The sequence below is a fragment of the Natator depressus genome, chromosome 16 (genome assembly GCF_965152275.1).
Source record: "Natator depressus isolate rNatDep1 chromosome 16, rNatDep2.hap1, whole genome shotgun sequence".
NCBI lineage: Eukaryota > Metazoa > Chordata > Testudines > Cheloniidae > Natator > Natator depressus.
The window spans coordinates 8,136,870-8,160,939 of NC_134249.1; the positions used below are offsets into that span (position 1 = coordinate 8,136,870).

Sequence of the window (24,070 nt, forward strand, 5' to 3'; positions counted from 1 at the left end):
ATGGTTGCAGCGAAAAGCTGGGAGACGTGACCCAGGGGCACCCTACAGCTCAGAAACCAGCAGGCAAATTAAAAGAACCCAACATTTGTTATTTAAATCTCAGGAATTTTAAACCACTCTCATGATATTTTTTGGGGGGAAGGGCTTACTCACAAGTTTTGAGTGCCTGATGTCGGCAGTGTAAGTTGGGATTTGTTCTGCCTCTACTCATGTTGGTTAAAACAGCCTCAGGCTATAGAAATTAAGAGCGGGCTCCCTATGGGTGATGTGGGCAAAGAGCGTCCTTCCAAGCCCCTGCCCACCCGGCTCCTCACCCATGGATCCCTAGCTGTGCATGGAGGAAGGGGATTGCACCACCACGGGGGCAGCTCGCATTCCCTGTGCCCTTTCTGTGCAGGCAGGAGGGATTCCTGGCCAGGGACCTCTCTACGCCAGGCTCTACACGGCCTGATCTCTGGCTCTAGGTTGTGTAAATGAGGTGGGAAATAGCTCCTCAAGTTTGAATGCAGCCAGTAAAGGGCTGTTTGTAAAAACTGGTTCTGCCACTGTCTGTATTGAAGCTTGTACCGGTAAATGTTCTGCTGGCATGGCGCCGCTTACAAAACTACTTTGGTAGCGTGCACCCACCCTGGGCGCATTGTGCCTATGGTGCATCAGGTGGTGTTGCCAAAAAGCATGTTGCATTATGGGTAGGTGCCCCAGCGTCCTCTGTGCTGCCGTCGCTGGATGTTGTGGAAAAGCCCCTGTGCATTGTGGGCTACCTGCGTGCCTCTCAGGGAATTGTGGGGGCTTGGGGACAAATGCCCTCGATTCCCTCTGTCCCATCCCATAATCTGCTCCTCTTGCCTGCTATTGACAAACTTGCTGTAGCAAACAGAGGAGAGCAGCGCTCTTATCTGTGGCACGGGGTGTACGGCCCTGTTGCATTTTCCAAGCTGCAGCGCTCAGACAGAGGGTGACCAGCCAGCGAAGGCGGAAGCTGAGCTGATAGGAGAGCACCAGCCTGCTCAGAAGGCTGCCAACTTCCATCCCCTTTCTGCAGGCTTGTAACTTTCCAATGGGCCTAAAGAGACAGCTGTGGACACTCGGAAAACTCAGGCATTTGCTGCTGTGCTGGGATCACATCTGTCAAGTTCCAGCTGAGTGTAATTTTTATGACTGAATTCTAGAGCCCAGAAACACTGAGCTTATGATGAAAATGCTACCAGGCTTTTATCGACAGCAATTTCTGCATTAGTAACAGTCTGTTGGAGAGCAAAAGCCGCTGTCACTGGATTCCTAATTATTTGAACCCCTTTCTCTTACCCTGTCACAGAGATGCTGCCTCTCTGCAGCAGGGAAATCGCATTGGCCTCAAAGGCGGGGAGTTATAAAGAGCCGGGGGCGGGAGGGGGGTGTTCAATCTTAATTCGACGGGGACACTGGCCGTGCCTGTCCTGCCACCTGCGTCGTTAGCTAATAGCAGCATCTGTGCTGGCCTTGCGGGCAGCTGCCTTTTCTGACCGCGCTGGGAAGAAGGAGGCTGAGCAAAATGGAGAGGAGGAGAGAGATTGCGGCTAGTAAAACGTGACCGGGGAAGGGGAGAAAACATGACTAGTGAAATGTTTAGGGCGAGGAGAGAGACTGTGGCTAGCAAAATGCCCCCTGCGTAGAGAGAGCGGCTACCAAACTGTGGGGGAGAAGGGGTGTAGGTAGCAAAATACACCATGGTACTGGAAACAGCAGTCAGTGAGTTGATTGCTTCTAGAAGTCAAGTTCCCAGCTGCCACATGCAGTAGCTGCTGTGGGGAGCTCAGAATCCAGAATGTTTGTCCCCCATGGGCCTCAGTCTCTACCCAGGAGGGGAGATTGGCACTGCTGTCTGCAAGCAGAGAGCAGACCCCACCTGCTGCATTTCAGGGATGACTGGAGCAAGCATTTGGTTGAACTCCGTTCGTGAACCGACCGGGTCTGAAGTACGCCCAATCCCCGTGCTGCTGGGAACTAGCCTGACTGTATTCTGGGTCTGTAGCTGGTCCCTCTCCCGCTATCAAGGTACTTCTGTGGCCCTCCTCACCCTTGTATCTGAGCCTCACTGTCGTTAGTGGGTTTTATCCTCACAACAGCCATGTGAGGTAGGGACGTACCAGCGCCCATTTTACAGAACGGGAAACGAGGCTTAGGTTAGAGTCAGTGATTTGTCCAGGGTTGCACAGGGAGTCTATGGCTGCAGGGGAAGAGAACCCAGGTACATGGAGTGCTGAGCTCTATTGAGAACCTGGCTCTTATTTAGTGCAGAACTCCTTTGGAAATCAGGCCCATGGTGCTTAGACATGAGGGGACTGATCCTGTGAGGCACCTGGCATCCTCAGCTCCCCTTGGAGGCATTTATAGCTGACGATGCACAGCCCCTTGTACAAGGTGCTCGGAACCTCAGAGAGTCAGACCCTCATTATTAGCCTATCAACACCTCCTTGGCACAGGCATGTATCAGCCCCATGGGGCAATGGAGGGGCAGAGGTTCTGCAGCTTACCAATGGTCAAACAGGCTATGTCTGCACTGCACAGATACCCTGGCGGATGGGCACCTGGGTTAGCCTAGCCTGAGTACCAGCATCCTCTCTGCAAGGTCCTACCCATGTGACTGTGTCCTCACTATTTCTGCACTTGCCCATGTGTGTCTGGGGGCAAATCCCATAGTTCTTTGTGCTGAGACTCTTTAGGGTTCTTTCCCAGGCAGTTGGCAGTTGTGGGAGAGCTTGTCTGTGCTCTGGGGGGAATTGTAGGGAGGTATTGGCATTTACCTGAGGGCTGTAATACTTTGGTCAAATTTTGGTTGGTTGTTAGGTTTAGTGGGCGGATTCTGGATGGGGTTGGTGGCCCGTGATGTACAGGAGGTCAGACTAGATGGTCTTGGTCTTTTCTGGCCTTAAACTCTTTGGCTATCAGCACTTGAGTGATTTAGCTTGCATCTTTACTGCAGAGTGAGTAGGTTGCAGCCTGAGTTAAAGAGGTTAAGGGACTTGTCTGAAGTTATCGCAAAGTCTGTGGCATAACTGGCAATAGACCCCCAGATCTTTTGATTCCCAGTCCTGTGCTCTGTGCATCAGATTACTGTGGTTAGATGTTTGGCTGCATGTGTGTGTGTTCTCCCTGTGTGCTGCCCCAGCTCTGCACAGACAGCTGATACAGCAGACCTCGAGTGAACCGCCCAATGACCACAAGATCCGTTAAGGTACGAAGGCGCCAGGCCAGGTTTATTGTCAATGAAGCATGGTAATAGCACCTAGCAGACTCCACGGGGATTCTAAGACATGTATGCCCATGACAATGGCAAAGCTCAGTGAATGGCGGGACTTTTTATTCCCCCCTCGGCTGGAAAAAGATCCTTCCTCTGAGATACATCTTAATACCCTGATACAAACAAATTAGTACTGCCCCTCTGACATAGTTAGTTACTGCCCCTTGACGTAGCGAGTTATCACCCATTATCTTGTACATGTCGGTTCGATTAAAACATCTCGATTACGTACGGTCATCCTGACCTTATCTTTTAGGAGGGATCAGTGTGTTCCTGTTATCCTTGGGGGATGTTTTTGTACCATCCTTGATATCGGGATGTATTTGTGCGAGCACTCTGTGCTTAGCACTTCTTAGGAATGTGTATCTCTGCAATATCAGCCCTGTTCTTGCCAGATTCTGTGAGCAGGTCCTGCCTCATACCAGGCCTCTGATACAAGGGCTTCTGTCTCGGGCGCTCTTCCTACTATAACTACATTTGATCTACTGGGGTGCTGAGGGTTTTGCATTGGAGTCCATCCCAGCGAGGGTCATGCGACCAACTCCAACCCTAATAAGAAATGAGGGGCTGACGTGTGCATTTCCTGGAGTAGTGTATCTAAGCGGCAGAGAAGGAGCTGGGGGTTAGAGTGTTCCAAGGTGATGGAGGAGGAAGGGGATAGGAGATTCTGTTGCAGGTTACCTACTGAGGCCTCTTGTCTTGTTGGATAATTATTTTTCAGCTGACTTTTTCACGGCTGCTCAGCAAGAATGCAGAGGAAATGTGATGTCTGGTGCAGATACTGCCTTCCTCCCCAGGATCTTCAATTCGTGGGCAGGCTGGGCTGGGAAGGGTACTCTTGGAGTCTGGAAAGAGCTCGTTCTGTGAGAGGAAGGAACATCTAGCATTCAGCAGAGGTGCTGCTGTTTCCCATCAGGCTGCTGAAAACCACTGTCCTCCTGCATGTTGCAGATGACTCCCTGGTGCCCCCAAAAAGGCCCAATTGACACTAACGTTTCTGGGGATCGCTCCACTCAATGCACAAGACTGGGACAGCCCCACCGGTGAGAGCACTAGAATGGATGGGGCACCAGCTTCGTACCCATCACGTCATCGCTTGTTCTGTGTTTGTACAGCGCCCAGAACAATGGGGTTGTCACCAGCATGAACTATCCCTCCGAGAATGCGCCTGCTAGGAGCTGAAGTGGATGAACGACCTTTTAAAAAAAAAAAAAAAAAACCCCAAACAAGTCACAATTCCTTGTTCTGGTGTCAGATTGATTCTGTCTTCCTCATGTCAGCAGCCCTGCTTGCGCTGGGTTTAAAGCACTGTCCGGATGGCTATACAATAATTGCCAACTTCCATTCATTATAGCCGATAAGGCCCTGAATTTATTTAGTAGAAGCAGATGGAGGGAATACACAATATTGTAGATATCTTGGCAAACTGTCTCTTCTTTAGAACAACATTACACGGTTGCTGAAATGACTCTGGCAAAAAAAACACATCCACTCTCTCCTGTTCTCACACTGTTATGAGAGTTACACAGCGGTGAGCGTTAATAGACATGGGATGAGTCCCAGTGTTGCCAATTCTCACAATTTTATTGTGAGTCTAGTGATGTCTAGTGCTGTTTGTGAAGGCCTAGCTCCTGGAGTCATGTGATTAGAGGAGAATTTCTGCTTTCATTTAAACAGTTTCTAGCTGGCAGGGTTGTAGAGAAAAGCTGACAGGATCTGAGTGTACCCTAAAGGCTCAGAGGCCAAATATTGTCATTTAAAATATCTCATGATTTTTTGGGCCTGACTCATGGTTTTCAAAGGCTTGGAGGTTAGCAGTGCCGAATCTCTGTGCAGGAGGCTTCTTCCACAGATGGTGCAGGACAGAAAAGTAATGATTGTGCTTTGGGCCCTTTAATCCAGGGGTCCGCAAACTTCATTGCCCCGCGACCCCCTTCTGACAACAATAATTATTACACAACCCCAGGAAGGGGGAATGAAGCCTGAGCCTGCCCGAGCCCAGCTGCCCTGGGTGGTGGGGCCAAAGCGAAGCCCGAGCCCCACCACCCTGGGCAGGGGGCTGGGGCCAAAGCCGAAGCCCAAGGGCTTCAGTCCCAGGCAGAGGGCTTGTAACCAGAGCCCCACAGCCCAGGCGAAGCCCTCAGGCTCTGGCCATGGGCGGTGGGGCTTGGGCTTTGGCCCCAGGCCTCAGCAAGTCTAGGCCAGTCCCGGCGACCCCATTAAAATGGGGTCATGACCCACTTTGGGGTCCGGACCCACAGTTTGAGAACTGCTGCTTTAATCTGACAGATTTGAACACAAGATGCAGTGGGAACCTATGGGCCTGTCTGCTTGCTCAGTGCTTTCACTGGTTGCAATCTCCCCTCTGAGATCTGGTTACCAGTGGGCCTTGTTGGGATCAGCAGACTGAGAATTGGTCTGGGAGGGCTCTCTTCAGTTACTGCTGGAAACAGAAACAAGGTCAGCAAGCCACGTTTCCATCCCCTCACCTGCTCCATCCTTGCTTCCTGCCTCAGTTCCTCCAGCCTTCTTCCCGGCAGTGTCCCAGCCTGAGGGAGAGGGCAGGGCCTGGCCAGGAGGGAAGACGGGGCATATCAGGAAGGCAGGCTGGAGAGGGGAGGAGTGGTTCCTAGTGGTGGGATGTAGAGCCAGTCCGGTCTTGCCGCAGAAAAGACTCCAGGAGATGAACACCTGAAGATCAACCACCCTGCTAAGCTCTAAAGAGAGGAACCTCCGCTCCTTCCTCCTCTTCTAAAAGAGATGACCTATTCGTCATTTTTACCCCTTCTCCCCCAGGAGACCCTCACAAAGGCCTGCTGTTGGCAGGTTTGCCATATAGTAGGATCCTTGTAGTCTTGTTAGGTTCATGCCACATGCCTGAACTAAGATCACCAGCTAGATTCTTAGGGGACTCTCGTTCCTGACAGAACACTTGGGGTGAAAGATCAGACAGGCCTCATGCTTGAGAGAAGCACAGCACCCGCGGGCTTTGATCTACATGACCACCATCCCTAGATACCGGTCACAGGTTGGACTGGACTCTTTAAGAGGTAGCAGGCCCAGTCTACCAGTGCCTAGGGTTGCCAGGAGTCCAGTTTTCGACTGGAATGCCCGGTCGAAAAGGGACCCTGCTGGCTCAGGTCAGCACTGCTGACCGGGCTGTTAAAAGTATGGTTGGCAGCGCAGTGGGGCTAAGGCAGGCTCCCTACCTGGCTCTGCGCGGCTCTCGGGAAGTGGCTGGCATGTCCCTCTGGCTCTAGGCAGAGGGGTGGCTATGGGGGAAAACCGCAGCCAATGGGAGGTGCGGGGGCAGTGCCTGTGGGTGGGAGCAGTGCGCAGAGCCACCTGGCTGCCCCTGCGCCTAGGGGTCACAGGGATATACCGACCGCTTCCCGGGAGCTGCCCAGAGGCCACACCCCTCATCCCCTCCTGTACCCCAACCTCCTGCCTCAGTCCCACACCCAAACACCCTCCTGGTGCTCGTACCCCCTCCCGTGCTTCAACCCCTTGCCCCAGCCCTGAGCCCCCTCCCACACCCAAACTCCCTCCCAGACTCCATGCCCCAGCCCCCTCCCACACCCCAGAGCCCCCTCCCACACCCTAAACCCCTCATTTGTGGCCCCACCCTGAAACCAGCACCCCAGCCCAGTGCCTGTACCCCCTCTCATACCCCAATCCCCTGCCTCAGCCCAGAGCCCCTTCCCACACTTCGAACCCCGCAGCCCCAGTTCGGAGCCCCCTCCTGCATATCAAACCCCTCATCCCCAGACCCACCCCACAGCCCGCACCCCCAGCCAGAGCCCTCCTTCCCTGCACCTCAACCCCCAACCCAGAGCCCCGTCTTGCACCCCAAACCCCTAAAACCTGGCCCCACCCAGCCAGAGTCCTCAGCCAGAGTCCAGCCCCCAGCCAGAGTCCTCAGCCCCTCCTGCACCCCAACCCTCTGCCCCGGCCCAGTGAAAATGAGCGAGTGAGCAAGGGTGTGGGAGAGCGAGTGACGGAGGGAGGGGAGATGGAGTGAGTAGGGGGCGGGGTCTCAGAGAAGGGGTGGGGCAGGGGCGGGGCATGGATGTTCCATTTTCTGCTATTAGAAAGTTGGCAACCCTACGCCTGCCTCATTAATGGCTTTGTGATGAGGCATGATAGAAGGTAGCTGGTCTCTACAAAGAGCCAGAGAGGTAGCTGCAGCAGAATGTAGACGGCTGCAGGAGAGTTTGAGATGCCAGGGGAATGACTCCAGCCAGGTAGGCCTAGGAGTGGCCTGCTAAAAGCAGGGAAGGGAGTTGGACTGTGTCCACTTCATTTGGGGACTCTGAGTTTCGCTTGCGACTTTGGTATTAATAAACTTGGACCCTCAGGAGTCAAGTTCCTGGGTCTTCTCTGTCTTAATCGAGTGAAGAACACACCTTTCCCTCCCCCACCCCCAGTGTACACGTGCCCTCTGCTAGCTGGTTCCACATCCACCCTCTTTCCAGTAATGGGAGAGGCAACCCCTCAAGGCTGAGGTGAGGACCTGCAACTGTGCTGCATGCATGAGGTTCCACCAGGGATCCAGGGATCCGTAACTGGGTCTGGGGTGGAACTTGAGATGTGTGACAGCGGCTCTCTGGGGCCATGGCCCCTCACTTCTCTCCCCTCACATACCCCAGGAACAAACTGCTGTGTCTCCCTTTGCAATGCTAATGTAGCGAGGTGGAGGGTGACCTACTTTCTGGCTAGATCCAAATGCAGGATGGTGCTTGTTTTCCCAATGCAAAGTCAGGAAAACGTGGCCGGCCAAGCTTCTCTGCCAGCTTGCTTCATGTTCAGTGGGAGGAAAAGTCCCCTTTGCTGTTTTGTGGGTTCTGGCTATTAGTCCTGTCTTACCTAGCGTCAAACAAGGCAAGATCACAAGACACATGATTGCACCAACATGTGCCCCTGCTCCTGGGGAGCAGCCCTGTCCCCTGGCTCTCTGCACACCCTGCAAAAGCTCAGCTGGATTTGAAAATAGCATGGCTCACGATTCTTCTGGCTCTCATTATAAGAATGGGAGGGTGTGTGGGGGTCCCCCGCCCCCCCAAGGAGGAAAATCTGATCCAGAAATCATGCTCAGGAGATTGGCTTTCGGTAGCTCCTTTTGGGATTTTGAAGCCTGATGTCGCTACATTGTGACTGTTCCTTTTGTGGGGCAGTCGTTGTGGCTTATTTCAGGAAGGTGCCAAACACCAGCCTGGGATTTTCATGGGGTCCCCAGGTCAGATGAGCTCCGTTAATTCCTAGAGATCAGCCCATAGGGATTGAAGTATGCCATGGGTGACTTTCTGCCCTGCTTCTGTGCCTCCAAGAATGTGTCTCTGCATTTTATTTGCTGATGCAGATTAATGATGGAATGAGGAGAGAGGTTTACGTTGAATATCGAGGCCAAGTATCTTTGTACTGATGCCTGGTGTTTAATATATATAACCAGGGCTTGAGAAACCCACCCAGGATGTGTAGGAACTTGGAGCGAGTGGGGTGGCTGGGGTCAGGGAGCAGAACAGCTCCTTCCCCTGAATGCTTCTGTTTCCCTTCGTCACTTTGCTTTCTCTGTGCTTCTCTCTGCCCATCCTTTGTCTATTTCATTTGTAAACTTAGAGCAGGGACTGTCTCTCTGACCTCGATTGGGGCATTGAGGTGCTAGTGTCATGCAAATAATAAATACCAACAAAGAGTGCTAACGGTTATCTACCTTTAAATCGCATTGGGGTGGCTTTGGTCGTAGGGTGGGTTTTGGGGGGCTGGCCGCAGAGTTATTTTTCATGTGGGCTAGCAGGCTTAGTCATGAAGCTAATAAGTTTTGGGGAGCTGTTTCACACCTTCTATATAATATTGTAATCCCATGTTGGTGGGGGCAAATTGTTGTTGTCCTGCTTGGCAATGGCTCTGAACTAGCATTGCCATGGACAGGGGTTAAATAAAATTAGAGCTAAGGCTCTTTGGGCCGGCAGAGGAAGGAATGGCTAGAAAAGCACTGTGCAGAAGTCTGGCTGGATGATTGGATTACTTTGTGTCAGCCGTCCAACAAAGAGCAGGCAAGCTGGGTGCTCACATGTATCACAGCCCTGATATTCTATGATTCTGTGATAAGTCTCTCATCTGTGGGTTAGAGGACTCCATGTTAAACTGGCCATGCTATAACTTATACGGTAGTGATTAGCATTCCTAATCTATTTGTCTGCCCGAATTTGGTGTCAGCTGCTTGCCTTCAGCAGCCAAGATAAAGCTCACACTCCATGAAATCAAATTGACTAGAAGAGGGCATCTTTCCAGATGGTGCAGTCAGTGCTGTCCTGGAAATCTGTGACATAGCTGGGAGAACAAGAATGTAAGGGGGAGAGAGAGACTGACAGCGATGCCATAGTGGTCGTTCGAGTTTGGAGGCAAGCCAGCCTTGCAGATGTGAGCAAAACCACTGCCAGCATCCTGACATCCAGTTCAAGAGCTCATGCACTTGCCTTTCACCACCACTGACCTGCCTTTGGATCTGTTCTTGGGTCACAAGTGGGGGAAAAATAGTTTGATCTCATCCAATATCCTGTTAGTCCACATCCACCAGTGAATCCGCCAGGATTTGGTGGCAGAGGTGGTGTATGACTCAGCAGTCTCTTCTCAAGTAAGGTCCAAGTGTGGGATAACAGGAGTTAAATATATTTGTGTCTACATGTATTGTGATTGGGGTGATGATCTTGCTCTTGGGAACATCACTGGGTCACTGCAGGGATCGGGAAGGCAAGAATTGCTACACCCCCTGGGGAAGAGTCACTTTGCATGTTGGTTCAGCTGCATTTTGGAAGGCTTTCGTCTTCCTCGGAAGCATCAGGAATACGCCACTACTGGAAACAGGATAAATGGTTTGATGGACTAGAATGGCAGTTCTGGTGTTTCTAAGTCGGGAGTAGCAGAAATTGTTCCAGGTCAGCACTGAGGTGAAGTAGCAAGGCTGTAGACCTGACTTTGTCCCAATGTCATAAAGCAGAAGTAACTGCACTGAAGCCAATGGGATTATACTCATGTAATAGTGTATGATGTGAGATGAGAATCGGACCGTGTGTGCAGTAACCCTTGCATAGCACCTCGCCGCATGTTATGCCTAGGTCAAATGAGTAGTATGAATTCTTCCTTTTCACGAGCATCAGATTCTCATTGACTTTCAGGGCGCCCTGAAAGGCGAGTTTGCCAGGCTTTTCTGGAGTAGGTGGGTATCGCGCTCTCGCACAAATGACTAGTGCATAGGTGCATACATGCCCTTCCTCTTGATATTTCCCATTGAGAGCTGCTCGTTCTGTGGAAACATGTGCTAAACTTTCATATCAAAATGAGAAAGCAAGTGACAATCACTTGGTCTTGCTTGAAATCGGGCAGATTCCCCTGAAAAGTTCTGATGCAGCACGTGAGTGGAACCGTTCAGGAGTCTGCTGCCACGGGGCTGAGGTTGGAGTGAGCTTAGAGCGATTTATGGTGTGGGGTAGATGCTGGAGCTGCTCTGTGTTTCCGAATAAAGATCTCTAATTCCAAACTCTGCTGTTTGTGGGGCTAGACGGTTGATTACACTCAAATTCAGCCAGCTGCTGGTATTCACAAACCCTGAAAGTCTCATCAACTTGTATCAGAAAAGTGCTACTCACTATGCTTCTGTTCAGTTGTCCAATCAGGGAGCGGAAGCAGTGCCATGTGATGAGAGCTGGTTGGAAAATTGTAAATACTTTCCGTGAAAAGGTTAGGAAAAAAACAAAAATATTTCTTTTTTTTTCTACAACTTCTGCTGATTTAAAAAAAAAAAAAGTTTTCATGAAAAACTACAAACCAGTTTGCAAAAACTGATTATATTTTTTGGAAGGGTGCGGGAGAGTTTCCTAGAAAAATCGGAAAATATTGCAAGAAACATTTTCTTGTTAAAAACAGGCTGTTTTTCATTTAAAAATTTGTTTTGGAATGAAAAGATTTCAACCGGTCCTACATTTGATCAGTAATAATAATTAATCACTGGCCGAGGCCCCTTTATGCTCAGCTGTGTACCAGCATGAATAAATGACAGTGCCTATTTCAGAGCTTACAGTCTAAGTGGAGAAGACAAGACATAACTGGTGGATGAAACAAACAAGCAGGTCGGGGTAGGGGACAGAGGGTGACAAAAAATGATAGACTAATGATGCACATAGCCTATCAGGAGCAGTAAACGCAACTTACCATCTGCCTAGCTGCTGTCAGGTTTCGGTTTCCTGTATGTATTATGGCAGAGGTGAGTTCCAAGGAGGGTCAGGGTGGTGACTTTACAGATGTGCACAAAACGGCTTTTCCAAGCAGAAGGGGCAACATGGGAGAAAGCGTGAAGATGCTTGGGGTAGAAGTACCGAACTGGACAATTGAGGCTGGTATTGAAGAGCGAATAGATACAATGAATGGGTCGTGAACCACTTAGAGTCTGGAAATTCGTTATCCAAGCTAGTCAGCCAGTTCTTGCGAAGAACGAATACAACTGACAGCAGTCAGGCGTGACTTGCAAATGAGTCATAGACCAACAAAGTGGCCTGCATGTGCCAAACACTTACTATTCAACCAGCTGTAGCAGAAGAATTGTGGAACTCTGTGATATTGCATTGATTTCAGTGTCCAAGCAGGAGATGGAGGTCTCTGGGGCTTAGATGACTTGGTATGGGTCTAGAAAGTCTGGGTCCAAAACTTGGTTCTACTACTGTTTTGTTATAAGGTCTTGGGCAAGTCGCTATATTCCATTTCCCCACAAATAATATGGGGATAATACGCATACCTATCTTTGAAAAGAGATCTGAGACCAAGAAGAAAATGCCGCATGGAGATTATTGGTATTTATTAGGACAGGTGTCACCACATGGGGCTATTACACATAATCTTAAAAGTTCTTTTTCTTATTGTGTGAGCATCATACAGTCTTTGAAAAACTGCTGTCTTGTTGATTAGGTTTGTGATGGAGTTTCTTCTCAGGGAAGCTGTGGCAAGCATCAAGAGAGCTGTCTCTCTGCCTTAATCTCTCTACCTTGAGTCAATTCTTGAGCCGGAGATGCTCCCTGGGAACTGGATACTGGTGTCTGGGCTGCGGTCGCTGAAAGAGGGGTTTTTCTACAGACCATTTGGGCTCACCTCTGTTCTAGGAGTGGTGTATATAGCGTAAATAAACCAGTTACGTTAAAAAAAAAATACCCTGCATCTATGCCACTGATTTCTCCTCTGATGGGAAACTGAGCTGCAAGGCCCTGACATCTGACGGTGCTCTGAAGAGGGGTGATGCTGTGGTTATTTACCAATCTCAGTGGTTTCAGCTGCTGTTTGACATGACTCTCCCGCCCCCCGCCCCTCCACACACACACACACACACACACACTTCTAGACTAAAGCTGCTGAATTTCTCACAACTCTAGTTATAATTCTCATGCAGAGATCTCTTCGTGGTCCCCTCCATTGCAACTTATCTCATTATGAACGGCGACTGGGGTTTAGGCTGAAAAAAACAGGCCAAATCATCTGCAGTTTGGTGTTCCTCTAACTCTGAGCCTCAGTGATTATTCTCTGCTGAAGCAGGACCCACAGTGTCATTTAAGCAGAGGCATCCACAGAAAGCTCCTTATCTAGGATCATTATTCCTGGCACTTAAGTCAGAAAGTCTCCCTGTGTTCAGTTCCCTTTTTCCTCTCCTCCATCCACCTATGGAGAGAGAGCAGAAAGCCTTTGTCATCCGTTCCTCCCGGGATCATGTGGAAAAGATGAACTAAATCTGCTAAAAGGCTTGAAAGCCAGGATGAACGCAAGATAGCAGCTGTTCTGAAGAAGAGGGTTAGCTTTTTCCAACCCTCCTTGCCTCAGGCTTTACAGATCCAGAGGCTCAGTTTGAATAAATTTTCTGGCCTTTTCTTGTGACTGTCTTTGATCAGCGTTTCAGTAAGAAGATTCACAATCATGTCTCCATGAAATCCCTGGCATCAGGTGACAATGTGTCTCTCGCTGTACTAGTACAGTAAAAATACTGAGTCCCCCGGAAATGAAAACAGACAATTATTTACCCTGAGTTTTTCCTTTTTCCCCTTTGCATCATTTTATAACCAGAGGAATAAGCTTTTTTACATATTATCCCAGGGACCACTGGAACAGAAGATGTCACGTATTTCTCATAAATGGGCCTTGGTCTCTGAGGACAGAAATTGGCCAGAGAGCACTTTCATGGAGGGACATAAGATGGGAAGTTTAGTTTAGCCAAGTGATAGTACAATGGGATAACATAGTGCAATGCTATTGGGCAGTGGGGGAATAATGCACTCCATTTTAATCTTTGGACACCTTTGTTACAAGCCTACATTGGCTCATGAGAAAAGAGTCTGGTCTCTCACTCAGCCTGCTCACACAATTCACTATTGGACAGCAGAACTCACTGCAACAAGATGCTATTCCAGTCAAGAGTGTAGTGGGATTTTTCAAGAGCATTAGACATTTATATGGATAATAAGAATATCCAGGATTCAATAGGAAATATTTTAAAAATAAAATAGCTTTGGAAGGAATGCAGATCTCATGCTCAGGGCATAAGTCAACCTCTGACTACTGGGGTTGAGAGGGAGGAGCCTTTCCTGGGGGAAGGTTGTCCCATCACTGCATGGGTCTGTTGCATGTTCCTCTGAAGTAGCTGGTACTGGCAGGCCACTGTCAGAGACAGGCTTTTGCGCTAGATGGTCTGGTATAATTGCGGATCCCAAGGGTTTTTCTTGACTCGAGCAGTTCTTGATCTACTCAGGTAGTTCCAAAAAGCTCCAACATTCTGCAGGAGCCGCAGTGAGGGGGAACATGCAGCCTAGCACACAGCTGTGGGGGTAAATCTGTTGCCACACGTGCCTCTCAATAAAATGAGGTTTCTCTCTGGAAAGCAGAGTCCGTATCGTTTCAGCAAGACTTTGTGCTGTAGCTTCATTGTCAGTCTCTAATCATCACACTTGTGTAAAAGTCCCTTCCTGACACAACTGCTCAGCTTCCAGTCCCTTCCAATCCCACTGGTTTCGCAGTCCTCCACAGAGTCCTCCAGCGGGGAAGTCAAGACCTACTATTTCTAAAGCAAAAATCAAGCAGAAACCACCCACCCCAAATCTACAAATCATCAAGATGTCCTTATAACTCATCAAGAAGCATGAAAAGGTACAGCCCCAATTTTTTCCCTTGTTGCTAAGTCACCTCTTAAACTTCTTTCCCTCTATTTTTATTCTCACTGTCAATTTCCTCCTCCAGCTCTGGCTCTTCAGTTACTTGCTCTTTGTTCTCACTTGTTACGCGTGCAGACAGGAAAGCTTCCGCAGTATTTTCAAGTCATGCTTGTCATCTGGCTCGTTTGATCTCTCCCTTTCTCCCCCATTTTTAATAATCCTTCTTGCTCCAGCACAGCCCACAATGGGTTCTGAGGGTTTACAGCTTGAGTTCAGGGAATGGGGCGGGGGGTGGGGGGGAGCGCGGGGGAGAAAGACAGCCCTTATGTGAATTTTATGAAGTTAGCAGAAGCCTTCAGTTAATTACATCCTTCCCTTCATTGAGGATTGGTATTATTCTCCATGTAGAACAGCAAAACAGCACAGCGGCAGAACTGGCCATACAGGAGCTGTATATTATCATGCAATTATGTGGGAGAAATGACGTTATTGCAGAATATTCGGAAAAGTGCCTTACAGGAATTGTATTGTCACACACTGGGGTAGGGCAAATGGTTATTAACAACACAGGGGAGGCGAGTGGCTGAGATCCTTGACTAAAGGGGGCGCAGGAAGCGGGGGTAGCTGTAAATTAGGGAGTTTTTATTAACTTCAAACCTCTTAAGAACATGTCAGGGGAATGAAGAGCCGCCTCTGAGCAGCGAGACAGCCGGCGCTGTCACTGGGGCACTTATTGGCACCGTGGCACTAATTGACTCTCCTGCATCCACTCCCAGTCTCTCTCCAATAAGTTTGAAAGCAAACTGTGAGAGCACAGGGGCTCCTCCTCTCCGCCTGTAGCAGTCAGGAAAGGGCCTGGGTCAGGGCGACATGAATCCACGTGAAAGCCACGGGAGGCCGCAGGCACAGCCAAGGCAGACGTTTAAGGCTTGAAGTGCGTGGCGCTGCCGGGCTGCAAAGGTTTGACATGTGAGCACTGGCATGGTGGGGGAGGGGAGGAAAAGGCAACTGGCAGAGTGAGCATGAAAGCTTCAGATTCGATGTCTCTGAATGAGATAGCTATTGGTTTAAATGATCTTCGGGAGCTTGGGTCGAATGACAGCCCCTCACAATATGTTCTCATTCTTTTCTGGTTGCTCCAGTTCGTTGGTGCTTGGGAAGATGTATGGCTAGTCATACTGGCTAGAGACAGCTGTAATGTGGCTTGGTGCTCCCAGCTCACTTCGTTCAGCCCCTGCTAGGCCCGGACGGGGCTCTCACCCTGCTTTGCCAAGGCACTCGGATCCTGACTTTAGCACCTCCTGCTCCTTGAGTCCTGGGCTCCCCGGTGTATTGCATGCCGGGGCTACACTGAAAACTTCCGCAGGCATAGCTTTGTCAAGTGGGGGTGTGATTTTGCTGACATAACTGTGCCAGCAAACGCCGTACTGTAGACAGTTACACAGCAGAAAAGTCCCTGTGTTGGTTTAGCTTGTTTCGTTTGGGGAACTTGTATAAGCTATACTGACAAAAGCACTCTTTTGCCTGTAGCAGCTGCATCTACACCAGGAGGGTTAGCCAATCTAGCCATACCAGCAACCGCTTTCTGGTATAGACAAGGCCCCAGTCCTGGTCTGCCAAACCCTTGATTATTCCTGTCTCAGGCTTTTTTACAGCTTTCCCCGACCTAAAGCATCCACTATGCTATTACAACTGCTGGAATCTCTCACAGCTTTGGTAATTCATCTTAATGCCTACTTGCGACAACCTCTGCTAGCCAAGTCCTTTGGACAGAGTGTAAATTGTGCTTCATTGCTTAGCGGGTTTGTGATCTGGGCACGTGTCCAGGGATGGACTAAAATGAGCCTCGCTTTCAACAGAACCGTAGACGAGGGTTGTTGGAAATAACGTCCTGGGCTGTCTCGTCAACTCTTTGGTTGCGTAGGAACCTCTCCTGCTTGAGCCTAGCTTTGAGTCCCTTTAATATTTGAGGCCTGTGTAGCTCACTAGGCAGAGAGTTGCATTGTCAAGAATTCCCTCCCCCCCTTAATTGCTTTCCTAAGGCAGGATTTGAACCCAGCTCTCCAGTGGCAAAGGGTAGCGCATGAACACATCATGAGCACATCTGCAGGACATTGGGCCAGACGGCTTTACTGACCTCTGTGCACGAGGATATTTTTTCCATCTGGGAAGGAGACAATGGCAGCAGTGATGGCTGCATGGGCAGGAGGCAAGAATGGCTAAAAATGGCCTGGGTCTGTGCAACGGGATAACATGGTTTTGGTAATTAAATATTCATGGTAAATAGGCCCCATGGCCTGTGATGGGATATTAGATAGGGTGGGATCTGAGTTACCCAGGAAAGAATTTTCTGTAGTATCTGGCTGGTGACTCTTGCCCATATGCTCAGGGTTTAGCTGATCGCCATGTTTGGGTCGGGAAGGAATTTTCCTCCAGGGCAGCTTGGAAGAGGCCCTGGAAGTTTTTCGCCTTCCTCTGTAGCATGGGGCACGGGTCACTTGCTGGAGGATTCTCTGATCCTTGAAGTCTTTAAACCACGATTTGAGGACTTCAATAGCTCAGACATAGGTGAGAGGTTTTTCGCAGGAGTGGGTGGGTGAAATTCTGTGGCCTGCGTTGTGCAGGAGGTCAGACTAGATGATCATAATGGTCCCTTCTGACCAAAATATCTATGACAAAAACGTTGGCTCTTGTAGACTCCATTGGCAGGGCTAGTTCATCTGCACCTTCTTTTTTGTTCCTTCTGTTAAAATAGCCACACAACGATCCTATCAAAACTTAACGGATGTTGCTTACAATGACTTTAAAGGGAGCGATCAATAGGGAGTAGGTGAGGTGCTTTTCCCTTCTGAGCTGTTTTCTGTAGTTGACATGTGTTACAGGGGATCTTCCTTCCCCAGATCTTAACATTTTCATTGTCGAAACCCCAAAGGAAGAGCTGCAGTAATTACTCTTGTCATTGAGGGGACACTGAGTGTCTAAGTTGGCTGGAAACCAGGGGTTCCAATTTCCTTGCTCCGGGAAGATTACATTCCTGATGCCTTTTGGATCCTATGCCCTCTTTTCTTCTCTTGCTGCTGGAGTGAAATGTGGTGCACTCAGGATAGCCTGAAACTGTGATGCCTTTTCGTTGTCTGTGTGTGATGCCTTTTAGTGTCTATGAATTGTCTGCCTGCCAAGATGGCAGCCATTTTGTTCTCAGAGTTATTGCAGACTGTTACAGGGTAGATACTCACACCATGCTCTCTCACGGAGACTTTACTTTTTTTTTTCTTGTTGTTTTCCTTTCTCTAAAGTAGGGTGTTTTGGACCAAACTTACGTTTACACATGCATAGAGTAAACACTGTACACTGTTGTGTACAGGAACTGCTTTAGTTCAAAGAAACCATCAGCATTATGGAGTCTCTAATAAAGTGTCTCACACTATAGCCTTGTTAGGGGCTAATTTATGATGTGACAGAGGGATGTGTTCCCCTATCATCTCACTGGGAAATGGAAAAAGGAGCCATCTTTCTTTAGTTGGAGGCTGGCCAACTGCCCCATTCCCCAATAAGACCTTGGGTAGGAAAAAAGGGGGGCAATGAAATTTTCTTGGAACATTTTCATCCCTCACTGAATTTTCAAAAAGAAAAGGAGTACTTGTGGCACCTTAGAGACTAACCAATTTATTTGAGCATAAGCTTTCATGAGCTACAGCTCACTTCATCGGACACATACTGTGGAAAGTATAGAAGATCTTTTTATACACACAAAGCATGAAAAAATGGGTGTTTACCACTACAAAAGGTTTTCTCTCCCCCCACCCCACTCTCCTGCTGGTAATAGCTTATCTAAAGTGATCACTCTCCTTACAATGTGTATGATAATCAAGCTGGGCCATTTCCAGCACAAATCCAGGTTTTTTCCCCCTCTCCCCACACAAACCCACTCTCCTGCTGGGGGGGAGAAAACCTGGATTTGTGCTGGAAATGGCCCAGCTTGATTATCATACACATTGTAAGGAGAGTGATCACTTTAGATAAGCTATTACCAGCAGGAGAGTGGGGTGGGGGGAGAGAAAACCTTTTGTAGTGGTAAACACCCATTTTTTCATGCTTTGTGTGTATAAAAAGATCTTCTATACTTTCCACAGTATGCATGCGATGAAGTGAGCTGTAGCTCACGAAAGCTTATGCTCAAATAAATTGGTTAGTCTCTAAGGTGCCACAAGTACTCCTTTTCTTTTTGCGAATACAGACTAACACGGCTGTTACTCTGAAACCTGTCACTGAATTTTGAAATTCAACTGAAAATTTCAGAATTTGAAAAATTTCAACCAACTCTGTAGTTGGTTCCATCTGGAGTTAGTGCAGTAGGTAGAGATAGACATCAGCTGAAGATGTAATTGACCTGCAGCTTTCTGGACACTGGGGGCCAGTTTTCAAAAGAGCCATATTACATGCACATTTCATATTAGGTGCACGATAGGAGCCGAGCTCTTGAAAATATGACCCCAACTGTGAGTACTGAGCAAATTTCAAAATGTCATCAACATTCTGAATTTGGAAGGGATTTTTGGTGGGATGGGGAGTGGGTGAGGAAATTTAGAATTTTTTTTCATAATTCCTCTAGTCTCCAATTGATCCAAACAATTATGGAGGTGGTTGAAATTTTTCATACTTGGAAATTTTCAAAATTCAAGGTTGTGTGCTATGTGAATTCCTCCCCACACTCAGGATCTTGTGGGGTGGCTCAGCAATCTCCTAAAGAGCAAGGCAGGCGACTCCAGAAGGCTAAGTTAATAATTTTGAACTCATGTAACTGAAGGAGGTAAAATTGTTCAAGATTAAGTGGAAAACATCAAAATCAGATAAAACAAAAAAAGTATTTGTGTGTCTGTGTACATGGGACATTCTACTCTGCTGGATGGAATCAGAACTGCTCAACTGTGTGTCATAGGCTCTATATTGCAGAGAGCTAATGAAGATTTTCCTTTAGCTCGAGTAGCAGGGATATGTAACTCAGGAGCAGGCAGATATGCATTGTATGTTTTCACTGGCTACTGAATGCAGTGTAATGACCACTGTGAAGTCCTAGGTGGCCTGAATTTGTTATCATGCTTCATTTATTTGTATTTTGAAAAACTCACATTTAATTCAATTTCTCTCTCTCTCTCTTTCTCGCCTTTCCCTACCCCTGCCCCTTTTTGTCTTAAATCAGGATTCTAGCCACCGCTGGGACTGATTTTGACCTACGGACCCTGCGAGCTGTTCGGGTATTGAGACCTTTGAAGTTGGTGTCAGGAATTCCAAGTGAGTGTAATGAGAACCATTGCAACATCATTGTCAGAGAGGCCCCCTGGCCTTTGGGGTCTGTGTCCTCTGATCTATATAATCTTCCCTCTGCTTCCTATCGCACTGGGGTGCCCTTGCTTTCCACGCCTGCGGTCCTGATTTTCCATTGCTCTGTGTTGTGTGTCAGCTTTTACACCTATGCAAAGGGTGTGCAAAGTGCTCCCTACTAGGCCCCAGGATGGGAACTTCACAGATTTGGTTCTTGAGATATCTTCACTCTGGGACTTGATCTTCAAGCACTGCCAGATGCCAAGTTTGCCAACCTTCTGGCCCTCTAGTGCTCGAATTCCCAAGAGAGATCTTTAGCTGGAGCTAGGGCAGTTAACACCAAATGTGGCTCTGGCCTCCCATGTTACTCAGCCTGTAAGTAACACCAGGTAAGGGCAAGGCAGATAAAGGGAGAGTACCTCTAATCAAGTTTTCACGATAGGCAACGTGATACTTTTATCGTTTGAGTTGCCCAGATGCTCTGGTGAGGGGCACTGTAGAAATACTTTGCAGAGGACTCCTAGTGATACCTGTTCATTTTTCCCTTTCTGAATTTGGAACTGAAGCATTTTCCATGCAGCATGAGGCAGTGAGAGGAAATTGTTTCCCTTTTAAATGGGATGCACTTACATGAAGCTCAGCTGTTCATCCAGACTAACTCATTAACATCCTTCTCCTCCTCTCAAACAGCAGCCTGGTGTTTCAGCTCTACTCCAGAGGTGGTTTCTTGCAGCCAAAACACCAGGGGCTGTGCAGAGCTGATGAGGAATGAGCTTCCCTGCTTCTTGTGCTGGAAACTTGAGACCGCAGTTCCCTTTGGGAGTACAGATTACATAGGCATTTCCCATGCAGAAGGAAAGGGCTCGTGCCTTGGCTTGTGACAAGCTGACATTTATTTATTAATATGTATTTTAAATGAATAGTCATAGGGAAATGCCCTTGATCAGTTAAGCACCAACCAACAAGTGCTTTTTGATTGTACGAGGCCATTTAAATAGACATGATGAAGTATTGGAGGGGAAACTAAGCTGAAATGACTTATCTAAGATCACTTGATAAATCAGAGCTGGGACTGGAACTTGTGTCTACTACATCCCAGCCTACTGCTTTATCCACTAGGCCATTGACTGACCCTTCTTCCGAGCCCACTCGTGAGGTGCATTGAGAGTGTGGGGAAGGATTGTCCTGCCATTGCCCATGCTGTGGGTGGATAAAGAGCAGCTTCCACTCCCCAGGGCTGTAAATCAGGCACCTTTCTCTAGCATGAAATTCATATGAAAAACTAAAGCAAGTTTAATAAAATAATCATGATCCCATATAGGAACCACAAGGAGGGTGAAATCACAGATACGAGAGTTTCTTAAAGGAGAACAACACACCCACTCCATTGCATAAAGGCATCCCTGAGTAAAGAGATCAGCACAAGGAGTATGCACCACTAAAGTCCAGCGTACGCCTTATTCTGAGTGTGTAAGTGGGACTTCCGTGGCACAGAGGCTGTGTGCGGGCTCTCTGCATGGGGCGAATTTCACCTCACTATAACCACACAACATTACACGCTTCCATGGAATACTCTAGGGCCCCAGTCAACTTTCTAAAACTGCTTATCTGGTGGGAGAGAGTCTCCCATTTTGATGATTACATGTGAGAAAACTGCCACTTTTTGCTTCATGGGCACTTATGCCTTATGAAAACAGACATTCAACTTAATACAGCCAGCCACAACTCTTCCGCCCCTTGAGCCGAGTGGTAACTATAGCCCAGTGTGACACCCTAGATTTAAGGCATACTATAGCTCTGCTATACAATTGAAAGGCTGCTTTGGCACCTGAGAGCTTTATAATTCTTCCCCCCTGCAATACACACAGTCCTTAGATGTGCTGTATGCTGTCGTAATATGATCTCGCCATGTGTCTGTATTTTTTCCCAACCCAGGTGAGCATTTTTCTGTGCACTTCTGTGTTGATCTCACTTAAGTTTTACAAGGCAGTGGGACAAGGATGATCCTTTTGCCCCAGTGTGGGCCCCACAGCCAAGGTAGCTTTAAACGGGTGGTTAACAGTGCAATGCATGTGCATTTAGGCACATCTGCATAAAATGATCAGACACCTTTATCTCTTTGCCGTCTCCTCTTTTCTCCCCTGTTTTAATTGAAACTGAATTTGAGTGCTGGTGAAAAGGCCCAATATTGGAAGCCCCAGAGACAGCAGGCCTTTTTGTTTGTCAGTGGGTCTCACTTAAAGCAGGGCAACGTTTTTCCAACTAATCGTTTAGTCACTGAAAAATGCACTTGGGGTTGACTGAAATGATTGGCAACTTTGTGTGGAGTTTGCTGAATCGTTTCAACCAAACTGGAAAAGTCTATGTCCGTCGGTAATGTCGATAACATTTCATTTGGCTCTCCAAAAATTCTGTTTTGATTTTTCAGGCTTTTGTCAGGAGCAAGGAAAAGAGCCCTAAAAATGACAGGGGAGGAGGCGGTGCTGGTGTTGGCTCCCTTTATAAGCTTTAGCTCCCAGGTTAGGGCATTCAGTGGGGATGGGGGAGACACAGGTTCAATTCCCCTCTCTGTCTGATGCAGAGCAGGCATTTAAACTTGCAGACTTGGCGATGGGATATTCTGGTATGGGGCTTTCTCAAACTCCCCTCTTAAAGCTGTTCCACTTTTTATCGATAATTATAGTCACTGGAGCAGGGCCTTAAAGTTGGGTCTCCCACCTCCCCGGCGAGTGTGCTAACTACCAGGCTGAAAAGCATTCTCACTTCACCCCCTCGCCCAGTGACTGTGACTTGCCATGATGCTCTCTCTGACCCACTGCTCCTTGGCCCCTGTGGGAAACAAGAGTGCCAAATTCACACCAATTGTGGCATTAATTTTTTTGGTATTTGGACCCATCCTCTGGGCACTGGCTTGAGACCACCAACATGTTTCACATGAGCCACTGGACAGCTTTTAGGACCTGGCCTGGCTCCCACTGATGCTAATTGGAAGATTTTGATGGGATCTGGTTCGGAGCCTTAATCCTTACTGAGCAGAGAGAGCTTTGAATCAATGACCTAGAAGAAGAGGCATTGCTGGACATTGCCAATCCAGAGCATTTTATTAAAAATCCAAAGTCCCCTACCTTCCAAAAAACCCTTCTTTTCCTCCAGTCACTGACTACAATAATTTCCTTGCTTCCTACAGGTTTGCAGGTTGTCCTCAAGTCCATCATGAAGGCCATGGTGCCCTTGCTCCAGATCGGGCTGCTTCTCTTCTTTGCTATAGTGATGTTTGCCATCATTGGGCTGGAGTTCTACATGGGGAAGTTTCATAAAACCTGCTTCTCGAATGAAACAGGTGAGATTGAGCTGCTGCTGTTCCCTCAGTAAGTCAGCAGGGCACGCATTGTCCGTTTGAGGGCCTAGTGTCCTCTCTCAGGGAAGTGACCTATGTAAGAAAGGTTGAATTCCACCAGGTTTTTTGTGATGAGACTTAAAGCCAAAGTCCAGGAGCTTGTCTAGTGATGATCCCATGACCCAGAGGTGTCCTGACAAAATTCCAGCGGGCATAATTACCTTCTGCCTCCCTTATTCATCCTGCAGTTTGACTTGGATGTAGTAGGCCCAGTTTTCTGCTGATACAAATCTCTGCAGCTTGACTGACCCGGTACTCTTGACTTCCTGTTCTAAACTGTTGTGCACTGAGCCTGTTTCTGTTTTTTTCCAGGGTGATTTGTGTGTGACATTTGATGATGAACACAATTTCCAGTTTTTGTCTCTAAGTTCATTCAGTCTTCTTCAATTTCTCCTTTCCATTCAACTTAGTTTTCTGATTCTTATTTTCCCTTCAGTGTTTTCTGGCTTTCTTCTAGATGATTAAACAACAGCCTTCTATATTAGACCTCTTTCTCCCTCCTGCTTTGTTTTCTTTTTCCCCTTCCACTCCTCCTCTCCCTCCCAGCCCACTTTCTCAATGCTGCAGAACGCCTGGGTGCACACATGCACACTGCCAACCAGATACATTCTCCTCTCATTTACAGCACTGTGGCTGGGATGGATTTACTCCCAGTTTACACCAGCATGTGTCAGAGGCAGCTCAGGCCCTGTGTGTGTGTGTGTGTGACTTTTGCATTGTAACTGGCAATCAGGCACTCATGGCACTGGCTGGATGCAATGACTTTTGATTTCCAGATGATTGGGGTTCTGATGTGCAGCTGTTTAATTGTGGGATCTCTAGAAGGTTGCTGGGGTAAGAGACAACACCATAGCATGAAGCCTGGGTTGGGACAGATGGCGAGCAGCAGAG

At 48.2% G+C, this 24,070-nt stretch overlaps 1 protein-coding gene across 11 annotated transcripts in view; it reads left to right on the top strand.

Moving 5' to 3' along the window:
- CACNA1B (calcium voltage-gated channel subunit alpha1 B) overlaps nucleotides 1–24,070 on the top strand; it is a 474,760-nt gene that overhangs the window by 154,254 nt on the left and 296,436 nt on the right. For all 11 annotated transcript variants that reach the window (XM_074973540.1, XM_074973544.1, XM_074973546.1 and 8 more), the window contains 2 exons: nucleotides 19,661–19,752; nucleotides 22,970–23,122. In XM_074973540.1, coding sequence (XP_074829641.1) covers nucleotides 19,661–19,752; nucleotides 22,970–23,122 — 245 coding nt within the window. The remainder of the gene's footprint in view (nucleotides 1–19,660; nucleotides 19,753–22,969; nucleotides 23,123–24,070) is intronic.